The following is a 19,007-nucleotide window of genomic DNA, read 5'->3' on the forward strand; positions in this document are numbered from 1 at the left end:
ATAAGACACATTCCATGGTATTGTTTCAGCATCCACAGATTGCCAGAAAAAGGAATCTTTCAGAGAAGACAAATCTATATTTTTAGTAAAGCAATCCTCAAACTGCCTGCCTCCTGTCAACTAGTCCTAGTACTACACTGCTTTAGCAGTTGCATAACCCAACAGAGAATACATTGGGAAGAATTTTACAGCTCTGTATCACCCATCTGGGCCTACCAAAACCTGAAAACATATCTTTGAATTCCACCATGGCAGCGTTAATAACAGTCCCCAACATTCCCCACCTGCTCTGTTAACAAGCTATATTTCTTTGCTACTGTATTGCAGGAATTCTTGTCGGCATTTCAAGAAAATGTAGGCAGCTCAAGGACTACAAGTAAAAAACAAATTCCCAGACAGACAGACAGACAGATGGAAGGGGTGGACAGAGAGAAAAGACTATAGTTTGATTATCCTGTTTTTGTTAACCATTGGTTTTACCTTATGTTGGGACCATTGGGTCTAGATGGTGGTTGCCATGAAGCAGCAATAAAAGACTCACTAATTGGGGTTAGAGACAATGGGCCAACACTTTGAGGAAGAGTTGGATGGGTATTCACGTGTGTAGGTAGGCTCTCTGTGCATCCTCCAAAGTAATCACCGCCTCTGGAACAGGCCACTATGGTGACTGAATAGTTAGTGAAAGGGATCAGATTGGTTACTATGTGGCTCATTGGAGATGACAGGTTCGTGGTAAGGTTGATTCGAGGGTCTGGCATGCGGATCTCATAGCTAAGTATTTCTCCATTTAGTATGAAAGGAACCTGCCAGGACACCTGAGGAAAAAATAAGATGCTTCTCTTAAAATGAAGACTTTTGCAAAGTAGAAAAAAAGCACAAATCTGAGCCTGACAGATTTCAATATTCTTATTTCATTATGAGTTTAACAGAGGTATCCACACTGACAGCAACAATAAAAACAACAACAAACATTGTTATAACAGAGATTAGACACAATCCCATAAGTTACAAGGCAATAAAAAAAATTGGGGGGGGGGGAGAAAACCCAACTCATGAGGGAAAAGTTCATGTGTTATACAACAACCAGTATCAAACCAAGATAATATAATTCACTGGAACTGAGGCATACCTTAATGTGGTTTTTAAAAATACTTCTGGTGAAATATGCCAAATTACAAAGTTTAGCAGCCTTCTGATTGGATTCTTTGGAAGAGATGAGATGTGAAAATGATTGGGTCTGTCTGGGAACAGCTTCAAAATTGAGTCCAGAGAGATAGTCCTCCAACTGTTGTTTAAAGCCCTCGAAAGGAGAATCCCCCCCCCCACCCACACACACACAAATAGGAAGAGCTAACGCAGTCCACTGTCCGAAAGTTCTCTTACTGCTAATTAAGCTATTTATAATGCTTGGGTGGTATCTCCTTTCTTAAAATTTGAATACATTGGTTTGTGTTCTAATCTTTTAAATTGCTGAAAATAAGAATGCTCCGTTGACCTGTTTATAAACAATATTATAATCCCTGGATGAAAAGGCAAGTTATAACTGCAAAAGTTTCTGAGTACAAACTATAAACAATATGTTAGTGTGAAAGTGCTGTCTCAACTCTTCTGAGCACTATAAACCAAATAAAAATAAAATAAAATAAATAGGTGTAAAACAAAACAGGCTACCTTATGATAGAACCCTGTTTCTTCGTACTGCTGACTAAACATTCTTGAATCACTGATTCATAGTCTTAAAAAGGACATACTTATTAGAACCAACAGGAAACCAAGTTTGGAAGGGATTATTATTATTATTATTATTATTATTATTAAACTTTATTTGTACCCCGCTAGCATCTCCCGAAGGACTCGATGCGGCTTACAAAGGCCAAGGCCTCAATACACAACATAACAATACACTTAAAGCAAATTAAAAACAGTTAAAGCATCAATTAAACAACAAGAACCACAAGCAATAAACAATACATCAAACAAGATAAAAACTGGGCCGGGCCAGAGTAAGGGGTACAAGATTAAAAGTGCTGATGTGGCAGGTGATATGTAAGGATTATAGGGCAAGTGCAGAGTGCGGCAGTCTTAATTCTAATAAAGTGCATCTGGGACTTGGTATTGGAGATTTCCTAGTCGGGAAAGGCACATCGGAACAGCCAGGTCTTCAAATTCTTTCTGAAGACTGCCAATGTAGGGGCCTGTCTAAGATCCTTGGGTAACCAGAAATGAAAGAAACTGAGATGTTAAGAATTGGTATGATACTTGTATGACACCAAACTACATAGTTTTTTTTTTAAAAAAATCTGAAAATCTTTGATAAAGAGAACTTGGAACAAGTTTAAATATAACACTTGAATCACTAAATTCTTGAATCACAAGAGCAGAGGCTGGCTTAGCAATATCGTCATAGAAAGGATTTCATCCTCACAAGATTTAAGCATTTCTGCTCATGTTTCTTCTACTCTGAAAGTTAATGATAAAATCACCACATGAAAACAAATCTAAAGCTTGTAGGAGGCAAAAGTGAATCCATCCTAGTTATTTGCTTTATTTCCATCCTCCCTGATGAAACAGTGTAAAATCATCGAGGCAAGGAAATATCATGTTGTAATTTACAACATGAAGGAAAAGATATTTCTTCCTGCTACACCCTCCATGTATTACAAATACACAACTGATGTAAGAGCTCAGGGTGGCAGTTGGCCATTTCTCTTGAGACACAGGGGAGTGTAAAAGGAGGAGGTAAACAGGACCATAGAAAACTGTAATGCCTTTATGTTATTTGAAGGGATGCATGCAGAATCTTAAAATAACAGCCATGTGCTGGTTAGTAAGAGCATACCTTATGCTGAAATAGACAACACATTTATTCTGGTTGATGGTACCTATTGCAACTTCTAGGACCACTTTGGTGTATTCTTTCAGAAAAACTTAATCGGGAAACACATACTACATTATCACACCAGGGGTTTAAAGCAGTCAGTCCTGCATTTCTGCCACCTGCATAATTCTGGGAAATGTAGTTTAGGGTGGGGCCTTTTGAATTCTCCGCTAGAAAAGGTCCTCACATTTCCAGACTACATTTTCCAGAATTCTATAGGCTGCTGAAATATGGGGCTGCCCACTTTAAAGTCCTGGTGTGCTAATGTGATAGGTATTTAACTAAGTTGCTATGGCCTTACCTATGTTAGGAAAGATTATTGCAGATGCAGACTGCAGCCAGGAAATCAGAAGATGTTTACTTCTTGGGAGGAGAGCAATGAAAAAACTTGATAAAATAGTGAAGAGTAGAGACATCACACTGGCAAAAAAGATCCACACTGTTAAAGCAATGGTATTTTTTGTAGCAACCTATAGATGTGAGAGCTGGACCATAAAGAAAGCTGAGCGAAGGAAGATAGACGCTTTTGAACTGTTGTGCTGGAGGAAAATTCTGAGAGTTCCTTGGACTGTGAGAATATGGAAATAAAGCCCGACAGCTCACTGGTGGGAAGGATATTAGAAGCAAAGATGAAATACTTTGACCACTTAATGAGAAGATAGGAAAGCTTGGAGAAGACAATGATGCTGGGGAAAATGGAAGGAAAAAGGAAGAGGGGCAATTCAAGGGTAAGATGGATGGGTAGTATCCTTGATTGACTGGCTTGACTTTGAAGGAGCTGAGAGTGGCCACAGCCGGCAGGGAACTCTGGGGTGGCCTGGTCCATGAGGTCACGAAGAGTAAAAAGCAACTGGGCAAATAAACAACAAATGTTAGCAAAGTGAGCTATTACACTCCCACACTAGTAACTGTCATTGATTTGTCATTCTCAGTAAAAATAATATTTTCTATCCTATCATAAGTCTTTTCTAACTTATCATAAGTCTTAAAATGCACATTCTGGAAAAAAAAGATGTTCTGGAGAAAAGACTAATTTGGTCAATGAGTGAATTGAAAGTATTAATTGAAAAATAAGATAAGTGGAAGGCAGTAGGAATTGTTTGATTAAAATAAGACTTGATCATGGCTGCTAATGATCAGATTTAATGAAGATTGTCTCTCACTCATATGGCTGCTATAAAATGAAGCCAATGTGATAGCCAATTACAACAGTTTTAAAGAAATCCAACAAAATTGAGAGAGAGAGATTTCCAACAGTCATCTTCTACTACTACAGGCTAAAATCAAACAACAATTTATGCTTGCTGCCTACTTTTGCTAGCCCCACCTAAAACACACACTGTGGGATTAGACTCCTTTACCTGTTTCTCACATTACCACCTCATGTTTTTGAAAAGTGGGCTCTAATCATTTAACCAACATATGTTTTTGAACTTAAAACTGAGGCAAGCATCTTTTTGTTTTTTTTGTTTTGTTTTTTGACATTTCAGCAATTGTAGAGCCATTTCTTTGGAAAGCTATTTCTTTAAAAATTACAGATTTACATACAACTTTGATATGACCTCTTTCTCATGCTCCATCCTTGTTGAAACCAATTTAAACTGCACATCAATATTTCAGACATTTATTTCAGATATTTCTTCAGTTTCTTGTGCTAGTAAATAACAAGAATCACTAACATAATGTATGTTTTCCCCTATGCCCATGAGCATTGTAAAATACCTTATGATGTCAATTTCCATTCATTTAAAAGGAGTGTTAATGACTGGCTACAGTCTTTGTGTGATGTGTCGCTTTCCTATTTTTCCAGCACATATCACAGAAGCTATTTTTATGATGTATGAAAGTACTCTTTCTTAAACACCATCTTCTATTAAGCCACCTGCTTTAGTCAACCCCTACAGGAGTAATTTAAAATAAAGCTTAATTAATCATGCTACTTGAGCATCTTGCAGCCATTCTACATTTCTAGGGCAGCTGTCCAGGATCCGATCAGGTAGCTGTTTCATGTCTATCAAAGAGCAAGAGCTCACAAGCCAAAAGAACTTGTTACAGAATTGGCACAGGCGACTATTCCATCATAGCTTGGAGAATTCTGCCTTCTCTACTAAACAAGACAGGAAAAGGAAATTGACTGGGCATGCAAAACTGCTACCAAAAATAAATAAAATTAAATTAAAAACTCAATTTTATTATATATAATTCAGAGAGTTTTTGATTCAACAGACCGTAAGCACTGTTGGAAGGCACACAAACAGGAGAATCTTTGCTTTTTGTTTCCATCCTGCTCCTACATGCTGGGATGGTACACTTTTCTAGAAGAATGATCAAGGTTTCAGGAACTTAGCAGACAGCAACATGAAATAAAGTTCATTCTGAGAGAAGAAACATATCTGTGGGTTTTAGGGGCCATGCTTCCTCCTACAGTTCCCATTTGCTTTCAAGCTAAGTGGCAACAACTGGTTATGCCTTTCCTCTCACCTTGGCACCACTGGCCTGGAACCAAAAAGCTACTTTAAAGTATGTTCAAGGGCTTAGGTATATGTTATGGATTTTTTAAAAAAAAAAATCTTTTCCCTGTGAACAAACAGCTATGCCATACCAGAATTGCTTTTTAATCTTCTTTCATTTCCTAATAACCTTTAAAAGAAATAACGTAGTCTCTGCTGCTTTGTAAATAAACACAAGCCAAACATAGATCTTGTTGGGGGGTTCTTTTGATCCTAGTCTAATACTTTCCGTATCCATGCATGGGACAGTTTTAACCTATTAACCTGTGTAGGTTGCATAAGAGACAACTGGCATGTAAAAGTAAAACAGATTACAATGAATCAAGACATTAAAAAATATGGGTTGCAGATTTTAGTTACACTTGCTTTGTTTCCATTTTCAAAAAAGCTGAAATGACCTTTTAAGGTGAGAAGTTAGCAAGGTATGAGAGTGAGTGTACAGAACTATTTTGTGTTGAAAGCAGTAGTTTATCCATTGAATTGAAGCTCAGCATTAAGACTAAGAAAGAAAGTGCCCAAGAGGAAGCTAGAATAGGCAGCTACTGGGAGAGATTAACCAATTCACTATAATGATTTAGGAAGCCGTCACTGAAAGATCAAAGCACCTTATTTTCTCCACCACAAAATTTAAAGGGATAGAAATTAGCCATTTCCCCTGCACTGAATAGCTATAACCTTGGGAAGCATTTCTTTTTGACATAGCCCAAACCTTTCAATTTAAGCAAAATAGTATTTGAGGGGATAAAAGTACAAAGTTAACCATTCTGCTGGACCAGGGAATTATCCAAGAATGATCCCAAGATTATTTCTCTTTCAGTCAAAGGCATCTTGCTCTTTCTTCTAAAAACAGCAATAAGAAACACAACAGGATTGCAGAGGGATTTTTTTGAGGTTTCCAAAAAACGTAAAGACAATCTGGTACAGGGATTGATTCCATTATGTAATCACTTCCCCCCAGGACACACTATGATTGGAAAAGCACAAGATGGAACAGTCAATGAGTCACATTGGAAGTTCTGAACAAAACCCAGAAAACTGGAAATATGCAGATCAAATGCAATAAACATACAGGGACATAGACACACACTGTACTGTGTCATAGCTATTTGTTTGCTTCTCTGTTTTTTAGAGTTGTAATCCAACAGTCAAACAACTACATCATGTTATTAGCAAATTAATTCTGCTGACTGTATATATGTTTTTAGCTATACTGTACTCATTTTAACTTGTAGGATGGTTGCAAATCTTAGTTTGAGGAAAAGGTGGGTTAGGAATAAAGTTGACAGCATCAGATGTTATAATAATTTTTGCTTTTTCTTATTGTGGTAAATATTTGTCCTCAATGTTTAGACAATTGTTTGTGTTAACAATCAAAAACTTGTATCGGCATGTGTCCCTTGCCTGATAAATGGATAATCCTCTCACTTTAGTTCAACCTAAGGACTTTTCTTTTAAATATACAAAATATTTCCTATTTGTTTTCATCCCTAGCACAGATATTAAACAGCCCTAAAATATTAAGAGCTTTCCCCAGAGGTGGAAGGAAGCTAGTACAAATTACCAATGTCTTTTTGTGTTTCTCCATAATGTCATTATTTGTTGATTTTTTTTCCCACATCCAAATCCATGATTTTTTAAGAAAGGAATGAAATCTGCTTATTTTTGGTAAAGATTTTAACCCTTAATCTCAAAACTGCTACCAAAGGAATTTGGGGGGGGGGGGGGGGGGTCACTAAGCAAAATAGCTTGACTGTAGGAACAAAGAAGTAATGTTCTTTTGTCTCCTACTGAACCAACACCTAGGTTGCTCTGGATGGCAGTGACATTCCTCATTTCCCTTCCTGACTCCTGCATTAATCAAACATCCCATCTACCTGCCAGGAACACTATGGTCAAACACACTGGGAGACCCTCTTCCATAGCCAGTTTTAATAATAATAATAATAATAATAATAATAATAATACTTTATTTGTACCCCGCTACCATCTCCCCAAGGGACTTACATGCGGCTTACATGAGGCCGAGCCCACAATACATCAGTAAAAACAACAACAATAATACAAAACAATAAAAAATAAAATAAAACTCATAAACAGAAAATAAGCAGTAAACATCAACAATAACGCAACAATGGTTAAAAAACCTATGACTGGGCCAGATGTAATAGTTAAAATTTAAAAATAATGATGAGGAGCAACAGAGGAAGAGGATCCGAGAGATACTTATGTCACCCACGGATGAGAATTCCTTTGAAGGGTTTTCTGAGAGTGAAATGAGTGACAAGAAGGAAGGAGTTACAGTGGATGGGAATAGGGGAACTAAGAGGGTTACTCGAGAGCAGGAATCAGATGAGGAGCGACAGAGAAAGAAGATTAGGGATATACTTACTGCTCCCACAGAAGAGGAGGATTTCATGGGTTTCTCAGAGAATGATGGGTCTGGGAGTGATGGGGATAAGGATGGAATAAGGTGCAAGAGGTTCGGGATGTGTGTACTCAACCAACGTCTAGTGACACGTTTGCGGGGTTTTCTGGTGGTGGGGATTGGCGATCGCGAGATACTGGGGATTCTTGGAGAGAACTAAGTCTTGACAAAAGGTGGAGGAGTTGGAAAGATAGGCGTCGGAGTTCAGGTGAAGAAGCTAAGCCAGCTGTAAGTGATGATTACAGGGTGGAGGGCAGCTCATCATCGGATGATGAGTTGTAAGATAAAAGTAGGCACTGAAATGATAGAACTTTGTAGTAGGCAAAGTGTTGGTTTCATGCCTTGGGTCTTGTCGCTGCCGCTTTCATGTTGGGCTTGGGTCCTGGATCTGCAGGTTGCTGTTTACCTTCGTGTTACAACTCGGCTTGGATTCCCGTGAGTATGGATTTCCCCTTTCCTTGACTTTGGACTGCTTTTGACGATGACGCTGCCTCATGGACGTTGGAACCTTGCAACTTTGGACTCAGCTTTCTTCGACTTTGGACTGCATTGGACCACGGCTCTTTCTTCACGGCTCCTTGTTTGATCGTCTTTTGTTTGCTGTGTGATTTTGCGGGATTTTGCAAGTACTTGAGTTAATCCGGATCTTTTTCCTGGATAATCCGGATTATTGCTTTAGTTTGCTTTTGAAGCTAAATTTACTGCTACTTTTGAGTTTTTGACCAGAGGCACTGAAGTAAGTGTCTCTGAGTCTCTTTTGCTTTGTATCAATAAACTATTCTTTTGGACATACTCCTGAGTCTGGCTCTTTAAGGCGTCTGGGTTCCGGCATTTTGGAAGGGTCTCATAAAACAAACCAACAAAAGAAAAATTTCACCAATTCTAATTCTATTCATATCTACTGTGAAAAATGAGTATAGTTCAAATCAAATGCAGTAACGCTGACATATCCATATATTGAAACATACCCTCTCGTACACTATACTTATATATCCTTTTGTAATGAAAACTGAATTTCCTACGTCCTTATTATAAATTAGTATATGATTTTAATTGTTCTGAGTACCATCTATCTATATATCATACCTGTTCTATAGTTATAAACTATCACACTTACCAATAAAGACTCTGGTAAAGTTCAGTAGATCTGAATAGTATTTTAGTATTACAGAACATTTCAATAACTTTACTAAGATTTACCTGCTGTAATAGTTTTAAATCAAACTGTGGTTCCATAATTTTCATTTGCCTTGTTTCTATGTATATCTGTTGTGCCTACGAAAACATGTACACACACAGGGATATGTGGACAACCATACCAATAACAGCAACAATATTTTTTGTGGATGATCTCTAGCGTTATGCAAATGTCTTTTGTTATGTGCTCTAGTGAGCAAGCTACAGTACCAATGCTTTTTGGCACTAGTACAAAACTGAATCCATGGAAGCATGTGTGTATTTACACAAAAGAGGCTTCTAAGCTACAAAAATCCCTCTTGTTTGGTTACACTAATTTCCCCTGAATGAAGTTTGTATGCAAGCCAAAACAATGGTAGTTATCCTGTCCTCTAGAGTTCATTCCCAAATGAATGATGTGAATAATTGAAATTTTCCTAGGTAGTCCTTTAAGACTGTTCTTTCCTGAGTCTGTTAACTTACGCATAGATTTTAGCTTCACAGAGATTAAAAATAAAACAGATATTTTGACAACTATATAAAACATGTAACATTTATTGTTCATAACTAGTAGCCCTTAAAGAAAGACTAGAAGGGTAGCTTTTTGCTGTTTTGCTATGGATTTAAAATTAAATAAATCCATGTTCTCATTCCAAATACTTTAGGGCAAGACGGAAACGAGAAAAAAAATAACTGTAGCACAGGAAAAAAAATACAAAATGGGAATAGGCTGAATTTGGGGTGGCTGGAAGATAAAAAAGATGAAATTATGAAGGAACAGCCGTATTGGTTGCTGTGCCAGGATAGAGTTATTATGATTTGACAAAGACCAAGGATGACTAAATTCAACTTAAAAGTAGACAAATACTGCATTTAAAAAGACCCAGAGGCTAAGTCTTTGAGCTGGAGCCTGGAAAAGCTTGAAAATATAGTTCAATAAATTCATACCAGCTTCCAGTTGCAGAGAATTATACTGTATACCTTTGTTATTTGAACACATGGTTTGGATTCCCAACAAAACACTTGTCAGAAGGAACATCAGTAAAGAGCTTGGAAGGAAGAGATAGTTTGCATGTTGTGTGCTGCCTCAGACCTCAGCTCCTTTTGCAGATGACTGGTTCTTCACAGATCAGGGCCTTGACTGAACACAAGGTTTGGATTTCCAGGAAAAACACTTGCTTGCCTCCAGAGGCTGGGTTGCTACTTGGGGGGCAGGGTTGTCACCAGTAGGCCAGCCACTTTAGAGTGGCACAAGGGCAACAAGGGCAAGGTCAAAGGCCTGTCCCTCCGCTTGACTGCCTCCAAATCTATTTCTTCGTTTATAGCATCTGCCTACCTGATTTTGACTGCCTCCAAGTCTATTTCTTCATTTATAGCATCTGCTCCCTTCCTGAGCTAGCTGGGTTGATCTCGGGGTTGGAGTCTCAGCAGCTACTGGTGCTGGGAGACTTCAACATCCATGCTGAGACTATATTGTAGGGAATGGCTCAGGACTTCGTGACCTCCATGACAACCACGAGTCTGTCACAAATGGTGTCTGGTTTTGTTCATGCTGCTGGGCACATCTTGGATCTTGTTTTCTGTGCAAGTTGGGATGATGCTGATGGTGGTGTGGAGGAATTCGACTGATCACCACCTGGTCGGGTTTAGATACATGGGCACTTCAAACTTCTAAGATAGAAGATCAATTAAGATAGTTTGCCTCAGGAGGCTTACGTATGTATCTGGATAGATTCATGATGGGTCTTATCACCTCACCAGGTGATTCTGTTGAAGCTCTGACTGACCTCTAGAATGGGGAAATGGCCAGGGTTGTGGACACAATTGCTCCTGAGCATCCTTTCTCACAGAAGAGAGCCAAACCAGCTCCTTGGTTTTCCAAGGAGTTGGTAGTTATGAAGCAAATGAGATGGAGACTAGAGTGACATTGACAGAAAACTCAAAGTGAGTCTGACCCAATCCGGTCTAGAGCATATGTGAAAGCCTACTCTACAGCAATGGAGGCAACAGAGAAATTGTTTATGCTGCCACCATTGCATCTGCAAAGAACCACCCATCGGAGCTGTTTTAGGTTGTCAGAAGGCTGTTACATACTGGTCCTCAAGGAGAAAATACTGATCATTTGTAGCACACTGTGAAGAACTTGCATGGCACTTTCACTCAGATTGCAAAGTCACTCAGATCTGTTCAGACTTGGATGCTGTTATTGATAAAGTTCCAATGAATGTAACTGTGGCTCCACTGGCTGCCAGTTTTTTGGGGCACAATTCAAAATGATGGTTATGACCTTTAAAGCCCTATGCATCCCAAGTTCAGGTTATTTGGATGTTCACATCAGTTGAGGTGTTCAGGAGAGAAGACTCGGTCCCACCTCCATTACAAGCTTGGTTGGTGGGAACCAACCAAACTTGCAATGGAGGTGGGACTGAGACATTTTAAAAAAATACAATTGATATTGAATTCTGTTTTAATGTTTGCATATTTTAAATTGTACTTAATTTCTTTCAACATAAACCGCATTGAATTTTTGTGGAGAGAAAAAGCAGGATATAAATAAACATAATAATAAACATAATAATGTTAATAATAATACCTTTGTTTTATAAAAGGAAAAAGAGGCATAACATAAGAATATTTACAGCCCATGACAAACTAAACCCCAAATTTGATTCTGAAGCTATTATTCAAGTATCAGTTCTTGAGAGAAGTACAAATTGCCAGACTGTCAGTCAATAAAGAACAGCTGAAATTATGCTGGCTTGGGACAAAAAAATAATCACCAAAGAACATCACTGCAAGTAATAAGAAATCAATAAATGAGAGATGCTAAAATGGGGCGTATATCCAATATATAAGCCACCCATCTCAGTTTTGCATCATCTGCAAACTTGGTAAAGATTCCTTCCACCCCATTATCCAAGTCATTGGTAAAAATGTTGAAGACCCTGGGATAGAACCCAAGACACCCCAAATGAAACATCAGTCTCATTCGAAGCTTAGTCATTGATGACAACTCTTTGAGCATGGTTTCTAGCCTATTATGGATCCATCTATTCCACATTTATTCAGTTTGTGAATCACAATATTACAGGGAATCTTATGAAAGTAAGGTTGCTTACCTGTAATCAAGTTTCTTCTAGTGGTAACTGTGAAATTCACACCTGTGGTATTTCCCTGCGTCCACGCAGCTGATTCGGATCTTTCTTGAAAGCTTTTCCTAATTAGGGACTCCAGCCCCGCCCATCTACTCCTAATAAAGCCAGGCAGCGGGGCTTGGAGCCTTAATTCCGTACCGCGAAAGACAGTCGGAGATAAAAGGCATGACAGAATGTGGGGAGGATGGGCGGGTTGTGTGAATTTCACAGTTACCACTAGAAGAAACTTGATTACAGGTAAGCAACCTTACTTTCTTCTGCGTGGTACTGTGAAATCCACACCTGTGGTAGACTAGCGAGCAGTCCCACGGATGGCGGGTGTCATGCTAGTGCAGAAAAAAGTACTGCTCTCCCAAAAGCCGTCTCCTTCTTGGCAGCTAAATCCAATTTATAATGGGAGACAAAAGTATGCGGTGTTGACCATATGGCCACTCGACAGATATCATGCAGAGGCACACTGTGCAAAAAAACCATGGAGGGTGCCAATGCTCTAGTGGAATGAGCATGGATCTGAACAGGTAAGTCCAGTCCTGCCATTTCGCAAACTAGCCGGATAGCTGCAACTATCCAGGCCGCCACCTCTGGGTAGAAACAGGAAGGCCCACAGTATCCCTACGGTACTTAACAAAAAGTCGTAGGGACTTCCGTAATGGAGCTGTGCGGTGGACATAAAAAGCAAGAGCCCTCCGCACATCAAGAAGGTGCAAAGACTGCTCCAGGGGAGTAGGAAGGATTTGGAAATAAGGTTGGAAGGACAATGTCCTGAGACATATGAAACTATGATGCTGCCTTAGGTAAGAAGGGAATGTCTGTGCCCAGCATGACGTTATCCTTATGAAATTTCACGTAAGGACTATCGACTCAAGAGCCATAAGCTCGCTAGCGCGACGAGCAAAAGTAATAGGCACTAAAAATGCTGTTTTCCATGATAGATGGAACATGTCAGAAGTGGCCATTGGCGCAAATGGTGGTTTCATAAGGGCGGAAAGAACAATCTCCAACCTCCAAGAGGGGGGCACAGGCCTACTTGGGGCCAGAAATTTGTAAAGCCTTGCAGAAATCTCCTTACAAGAGGATCGGATAAAGGAGAGGGAAGAGAATGCTCGCTTCTAAACGAATCTATATTTGCCAGATTGACCTTCAAGAATGATAATGAGAGTCCTGAATCTGACAGAGAGATCAAAAAATCTAGGAGGAGGGAAGTGGAAGCAGACAGAGGCTGAACCCCTTGCTTTTGTGAAAAAATGCAAAAATGACACCACTTACAAATGTAACAATGTTTAGTGGCAGGTCTCAGGGCAAGGTCCAAAATGCCCTTTACTGGTTGAGAGAGGGCTGAGGCTGGAGCTGCCACGCCGTCAACCGGAACTGAGTGACCTGGGGAGTACGGGACTGGGCTGTTGCCCATAGCCAGCAAGTCTGGCCTGAGTGGCAACTAAATGTAACAGCTGCCTGCAAGTTGGAGCAGAATGACAAACCATGGCTGGCGGGGCCACCATGGTGTGATGAGAATGCAATCTACCTGCTCTGCTTGAAGACGAGAGACCACGCTGGACAGCACTGGCAATAGTGGAAAGATGTACAGGAGGGTGGATGTCCAATCCAGGAGGAAGGCATCTCCCAACAGCCTGTCTGGTGGAGGCAAGACGTGCTCCAAAGAATTGGCACTTCATGTTGGCGGGAGAGGCAAACAAGTCCAGAAGAGGAGTGTGCCATCTGACAAAGAGTTCCTGGGAAGGAGGAAGGGACCATTAGTGGTCAGTATAAACTGTCTGACTGAGGGAGCCAGCAAGAAAGTTCTTGATGAATGGCACTGATGGTTATGGTATACCAGTCCCAGATTCTGATGATGAGGGCAAGCAAATCACAATCGTGGTGGTGGTAGTAAGGTGGACAATACTGTCCATGAGCAAATGAGAGATAAGGTGCAGTGCCATTTCTACTGCGAGTAACTCCAAATAGTTGATGTGCTCCATGCCCTCTATGGCCGCCTAAGGACCATGGATGGTGTGACCCTTGAGGTGAGCTCACCACACTGAGAGGGAAGTGTCGGTTGCTAACATCGCCCACACAGAGATTGGAGTGATGAGTCCACTAGTTGAGAGACCTGTGGATGGCTAGAGGGACAATGACACATTCATTGGGCTCATCCTGCATGGGATGAAGTGCCCGAAGAAACCAATTCTGGAGAGGCCGAAGGTGCAAACAGGAGAAAGGAGTGGCAGCTGTGGTGAATGCCATGTGTCCCAAAAAGCACTGGACATCCTTGGCATGGATGTATGGCGTCTGCCAGACTCAAAGAGCTAATGAATGCAGATTCAGAAACCTGTCTGCTAGCAAGTAGGCCCTTGCATGCCAAGAGTCCAATACAGGCCCAATGAATTGGTTGTTTGGATAGGCTGAAGAAGAGATTTTACCTTGTTGATAAAAAGACCAAGCGTCTGCTATCAAGACAGAGTAAAGTGAATGTTCCTTTGTAGATACTCACAGGACTGTGCACCAGCAACCAGCCATAAATATAGGGGTAAACTACTACCCCGTGCACCCAGGGATGAACCGGCATACAGCCATCTCCCTAGTAACACCTGTGGAGCTGTGGAGATACCAGAATGAAGAACTTGAAATGAAAAAGCCTGACTGCTAGTAAAAAGTGACAAAAATCTACCGTCTTGTGGTCTAATACCACATGAAAAAAGGCATCCTTCAAATCAATGCTACTGAACCATGTCTTGCTGGATAACAGAGGGAGGATGGTTGGTAATGACAATACCTGAAATTTGCAATATGCAATATATGCATAAAATCCTGTAAGGTCCAAACCTGGCCAAAGCCCACTGCCTTTATTGGAAACCAAAAAACAGCTGGGGAAAAGGAAAAAGAAGGAAACATAGAAAGATGTAAAGAAGCTACTGCTCCTTTTGAAACAAAGTAATTACCTCCTGCTAGAACACAGGAGGAGGAGTGGCCCGTAGAGTCCCTACTGGGGACAGTTTGAAAAATTCAATTGCATAAACATGCTCTGTAATCTCCAACACCCATGAGTGAGAAGAGATCTAATGCCATGCATCTAAAAATGATGAGGTGGAGCTCCAAAAACTGGAGCTGAAGGGTTGGAGGCTATGAAAGAAGAGAAAATGCATGCGAAAAAACTAATGGCCCTGATCTACTTCTTCCCTTTAGTTTGTTGTCACCCCTGGATAATTAAGCTGAGGGGCTGGCCACCACAATCTAGGCTAGATTGTGGTAAAAAGCCAAACTTAGAAGCAGGCTATGTTCTGCCATGGGCAGTTATCCTGCCATTGCTCTGCCTTCTTTGGAGAGGGTAGAGGATCTACACATGCTGGTGGATGGCTGCTGCAACAGCAGCAAACACCTTTAGTACTGTATCGGTGCTGTGCTTAGCCATAGCGTTGTGATGAGAAGCTAAGGTGAGATACTACTGACAGAAAGCCCTTGGGATCTGTTGATGTTGTAGGGGAAGAAGATCCAAATAAGGTGCTGAGCTATGCCACAAGAGCACCTGATAGGCTGGCATACAAGCATGGTAATGAATCATGCAAGTGAGTAGGCTAGCAGTGGGGTGGATCTTCTTATCACAGTGGATTAAACAACTTTGACCACAATAAAGTTCAGTTTAGTAGGCTTAACTAACCACTCTGCTGAAGAGGTGCATATGCAGTAAAGTGCATTTACAAACTTAGAAATTCCAGACACAGATACAGGAGTTGCCTTTTGCTTTTCTCCAAGCTTAAGCGAATATGGAAGTGCTGGGAGAACTGGGAGAACTGTACTTGGAGCTTGGTTCTGCTGTTGCTCAACTGAGAAAAGCAGATCCTCTAAGCAATCAAGGAGAAAAAATTAGGTAACACATCCCCTAAGGAAGCTGGGATGGAAAAGTCCTCCTCAAGAGTAGGAGAAATCTGCTACTCATAGGAGTCAGAATCTACATCAGACTCATTGACTGGTTGCAGCTGAAGGAAGCACCAGAATGAGCTTAGGAAAAAGTTTTAATAAACTCCTGAAAAACTACAAATCCTTGAAAAGGAAAGGAGGGTGCAGTTTGCCTATGCAAAAGAGTAGCAACCTACCTGTTGAGGCATGGGCCAAGTGGAGATGGGGTCCAAAAGACACAGTACTTACATTCTGAGCAGTCACTGAAGCTCCCAGGCAGCATGACGCAGAGGGAGGATAGTAGCCCGAAGGCCCCTCCAAGGAGTTATATTCCATGGGCTTAGACCCAAAGCCTTGGCAGCCATCACTCACACAGGTGGCGTGGCTGCCTTGAGCCTCCCCTCCCCTGAGGGGGGCAAAAGCATGGCAGGAATTGTTGCAACCCAAAGGCCCCTCCAAGGCGTTATATGCCATGGGCGTGGAGGCAAAGCCTTGGCTAGCCATCACTCACACAGGTGGCGTGGCTGCCTTGAGCCTCCCCTCCCCTGAGGGGGGCAAAAACATGGCAGGAATTGTTGCAACCCAAAGGCCCCTCCAAGGCGTTATATGCCATGGGCGTGGAGGCAAAGCCTTGGCTAGCCATCACTCACACAGGTGGCGTGGCTGCCTTGAGCCTCCCCTCCCCTGAGGGGGGCAAAAACATGGCAGGAATTGTTGCAACCCAAAGGCCCCTCCAAGGCGTTATATGCCATGGGCGTGGAGGCAAGCCTTGGCTAGCCATCACTCACACAGGTGGCGTGGCTGCCTTGAGCCTCCCCTCCCCTGAGGGGGGCAAAAGCATGGCAGGGATCGTTGCAGCGTCCACTGCCTGCTGGGGTAAATGGGGCAGAGAAAGCACGGGCAGTGAGAGCAAGCTGTCCTTAAAAAACAGAGACAGCTGAGAGGCGTGGCTGCAACCCAAAACAAAGTTATTGGCACAAAGCCACAGTGGCAGTTTGTTGCCACAAGCTCTACCAGTTCCTGGGTCTGGAAGGGGTGGTAGGCTGGTAAAAATCTTCTTCCCTCCTGCTTTCTGAGCGAGGGGAACAGAAGAAAAAGAAGGTAAGTTACTGCCCATTGCCAAAGGCAAAAAAGCCTGCGCCTCAGAGGACACGGCATTTTTATTTTATTTTTTTATTTTTAGAGGGAGGGAGTGGGTTTGTCCTCCCACTAGCCTAAATAGGATAAACAAAGGTCCCAGAACAAAAGTTGGAATTGCTGTCTGTTAGAGTAGTCAAACTGGAGTCCTTGAGTCAAACCAATAGTTGTTTTAGGAGAGAACACCGAGTTGTTGCTGCTTTCGCGGACAAAAGGAATTAAGGCTCCAAGCCCCGCTGCCTGGCTTTATTAGGAGTAGATGGGCGGGGCTGGAGTCCCTAATTAGGAAAAGCTTTCAAGAAAGATCCGAATCAGCTGCGTGGACGCAGGGAAATACCACAGGTGTGGATTTCACAGTACCACGCAGAAGAAATGCTTTGTTACAGTCTAGATAAATGACATTCACAGTATTCCCACCATCTACTATTTATTTATCGTGTTAGAAGTGAGTTGAAGGTACAGTTAAAATGCATTTAAAAACATATAGTTAACAAAGCTTGGCATTATGCTAAATGTCCATCTGCTAAAATGATCAAATAAAGAGATGCGATGGGTTTGGCAGGATTTGTTTTTACAAACCCATGTAAACCCTTATTGATCACTGCACTGCAGCCAGATTCCTGTACAATCCATTCTAATATTTTTGCCTGGTATTGAAGTCACACTTGTAGTTTCTTGTATATTCATGTTTGCCTTTTTGGAAGAGAGGGCAATATTTGTCCTTTTTTTCCTCTGGAACCTCACTGGTACTCCAAGATTTCTCAGAAATTATGGCAAGTGATTCAAAGAGTACATCAGGTTCCTTCAGTAGAGATGCAGTGCAATGAAATCTCTATGTTCCCTATGTACAAACAAGCATATATGCCTAGGCTTTTTCAAAACACTTTACTGAATGGAGTGGCAAATCACTTTGCTTGTGCTTTCCTGCATGGCAGGGGGTTGGACTAGTTAGCCCATGTGGTCTCTTCCAAATCTATGATTCTATGATCACATACCTCATCCACATAAGACAAGGTGTGTTGTAACTAAGGAAAATAAATTTATCTTGGCATAAGTAGTAGCAAGTGAGCGCCTTTCCTCATTTCCAGCAAAAGACAAATACAATAGCAATATATTAAATCACTAGCTATCTTTTCAGAACACCTGAACTAAGATCTTAGAAGAATCCAGCTCAATCTATTCCAAACCTCAATCTGGTGTTTTTGTGACAATGTACAAAAAAGAGGAATAAAAAGGAAACTTAAACAAACCTGTGCAGTATCTGGCCCTAATACTTGCACCTTTGGTGGCTGGATACCTGCAGGTCTTGAGGGTCTGGTGATAACTTCTGCCCAGTCACTACTATTGATGCCTCCTTCAAAGGTATTTATCAAGATTCTGTATTCATATCTCTTCCAAGGACTAAGTGCAGCACTTTGGTCCAAGTAGTTCTTGAAGTAATTGAAGGGCAAGGTGGCAATCGTAGATATTTGTTGTGTTCCCTTCACTCTTCTTTCAATTGTGATGTTTTCAACCAGCCCATTTGGATGAAGAGGACGCTGCCATGATATTTGTACAGATGTTGGTGTATCTGAATACAGTTCTGGAGCAGAAATACCTTCCGGGGCATCTGGGAGAGTCTGTATGGGCAATGTCTCTGGAGAAAGAGAACATCCTTTAGAAGTGCATCCTTCTACTTGAAACTGATAGCTTGTGTAAGGATGCAAATCATGTAAAATGCATTTAGATGTGATGCCTGAGACAGTAGTGTGGAGCTGTCCATTTTGGTAAATGTTGTAGTGGGTGATGATGCCATTTGGCTTTGATGGATGCTGCCAGGAGATTGTCGCTGTTCT

General features: G+C 41.2%; 1 protein-coding gene across 2 annotated transcripts in view; it reads right to left on the reverse strand.

Moving 5' to 3' along the window:
* Positions 1 to 19,007, reverse strand: part of USH2A (usherin) — a 546,480-nt gene that overhangs the window by 184,926 nt on the left and 342,547 nt on the right. For both annotated transcript variants that reach the window (XM_060754270.2, XM_060754269.2), the window contains exons 41-42: positions 18,423 to 19,007; positions 481 to 815 (exon numbers count right to left, since the gene is read on the reverse strand). The exon at positions 18,423 to 19,007 is cut by the window's right edge and continues 44 nt beyond it. In XM_060754270.2, the coding sequence (XP_060610253.2) occupies positions 481 to 815; positions 18,423 to 19,007 (920 nt within the window). The remainder of the gene's footprint in view (positions 1 to 480; positions 816 to 18,422) is intronic.

Source organism: Anolis sagrei, chromosome 1 (genome assembly GCF_037176765.1).
Source record: "Anolis sagrei isolate rAnoSag1 chromosome 1, rAnoSag1.mat, whole genome shotgun sequence".
Taxonomy (NCBI): Eukaryota; Metazoa; Chordata; class Lepidosauria; order Squamata; family Dactyloidae; genus Anolis; species Anolis sagrei.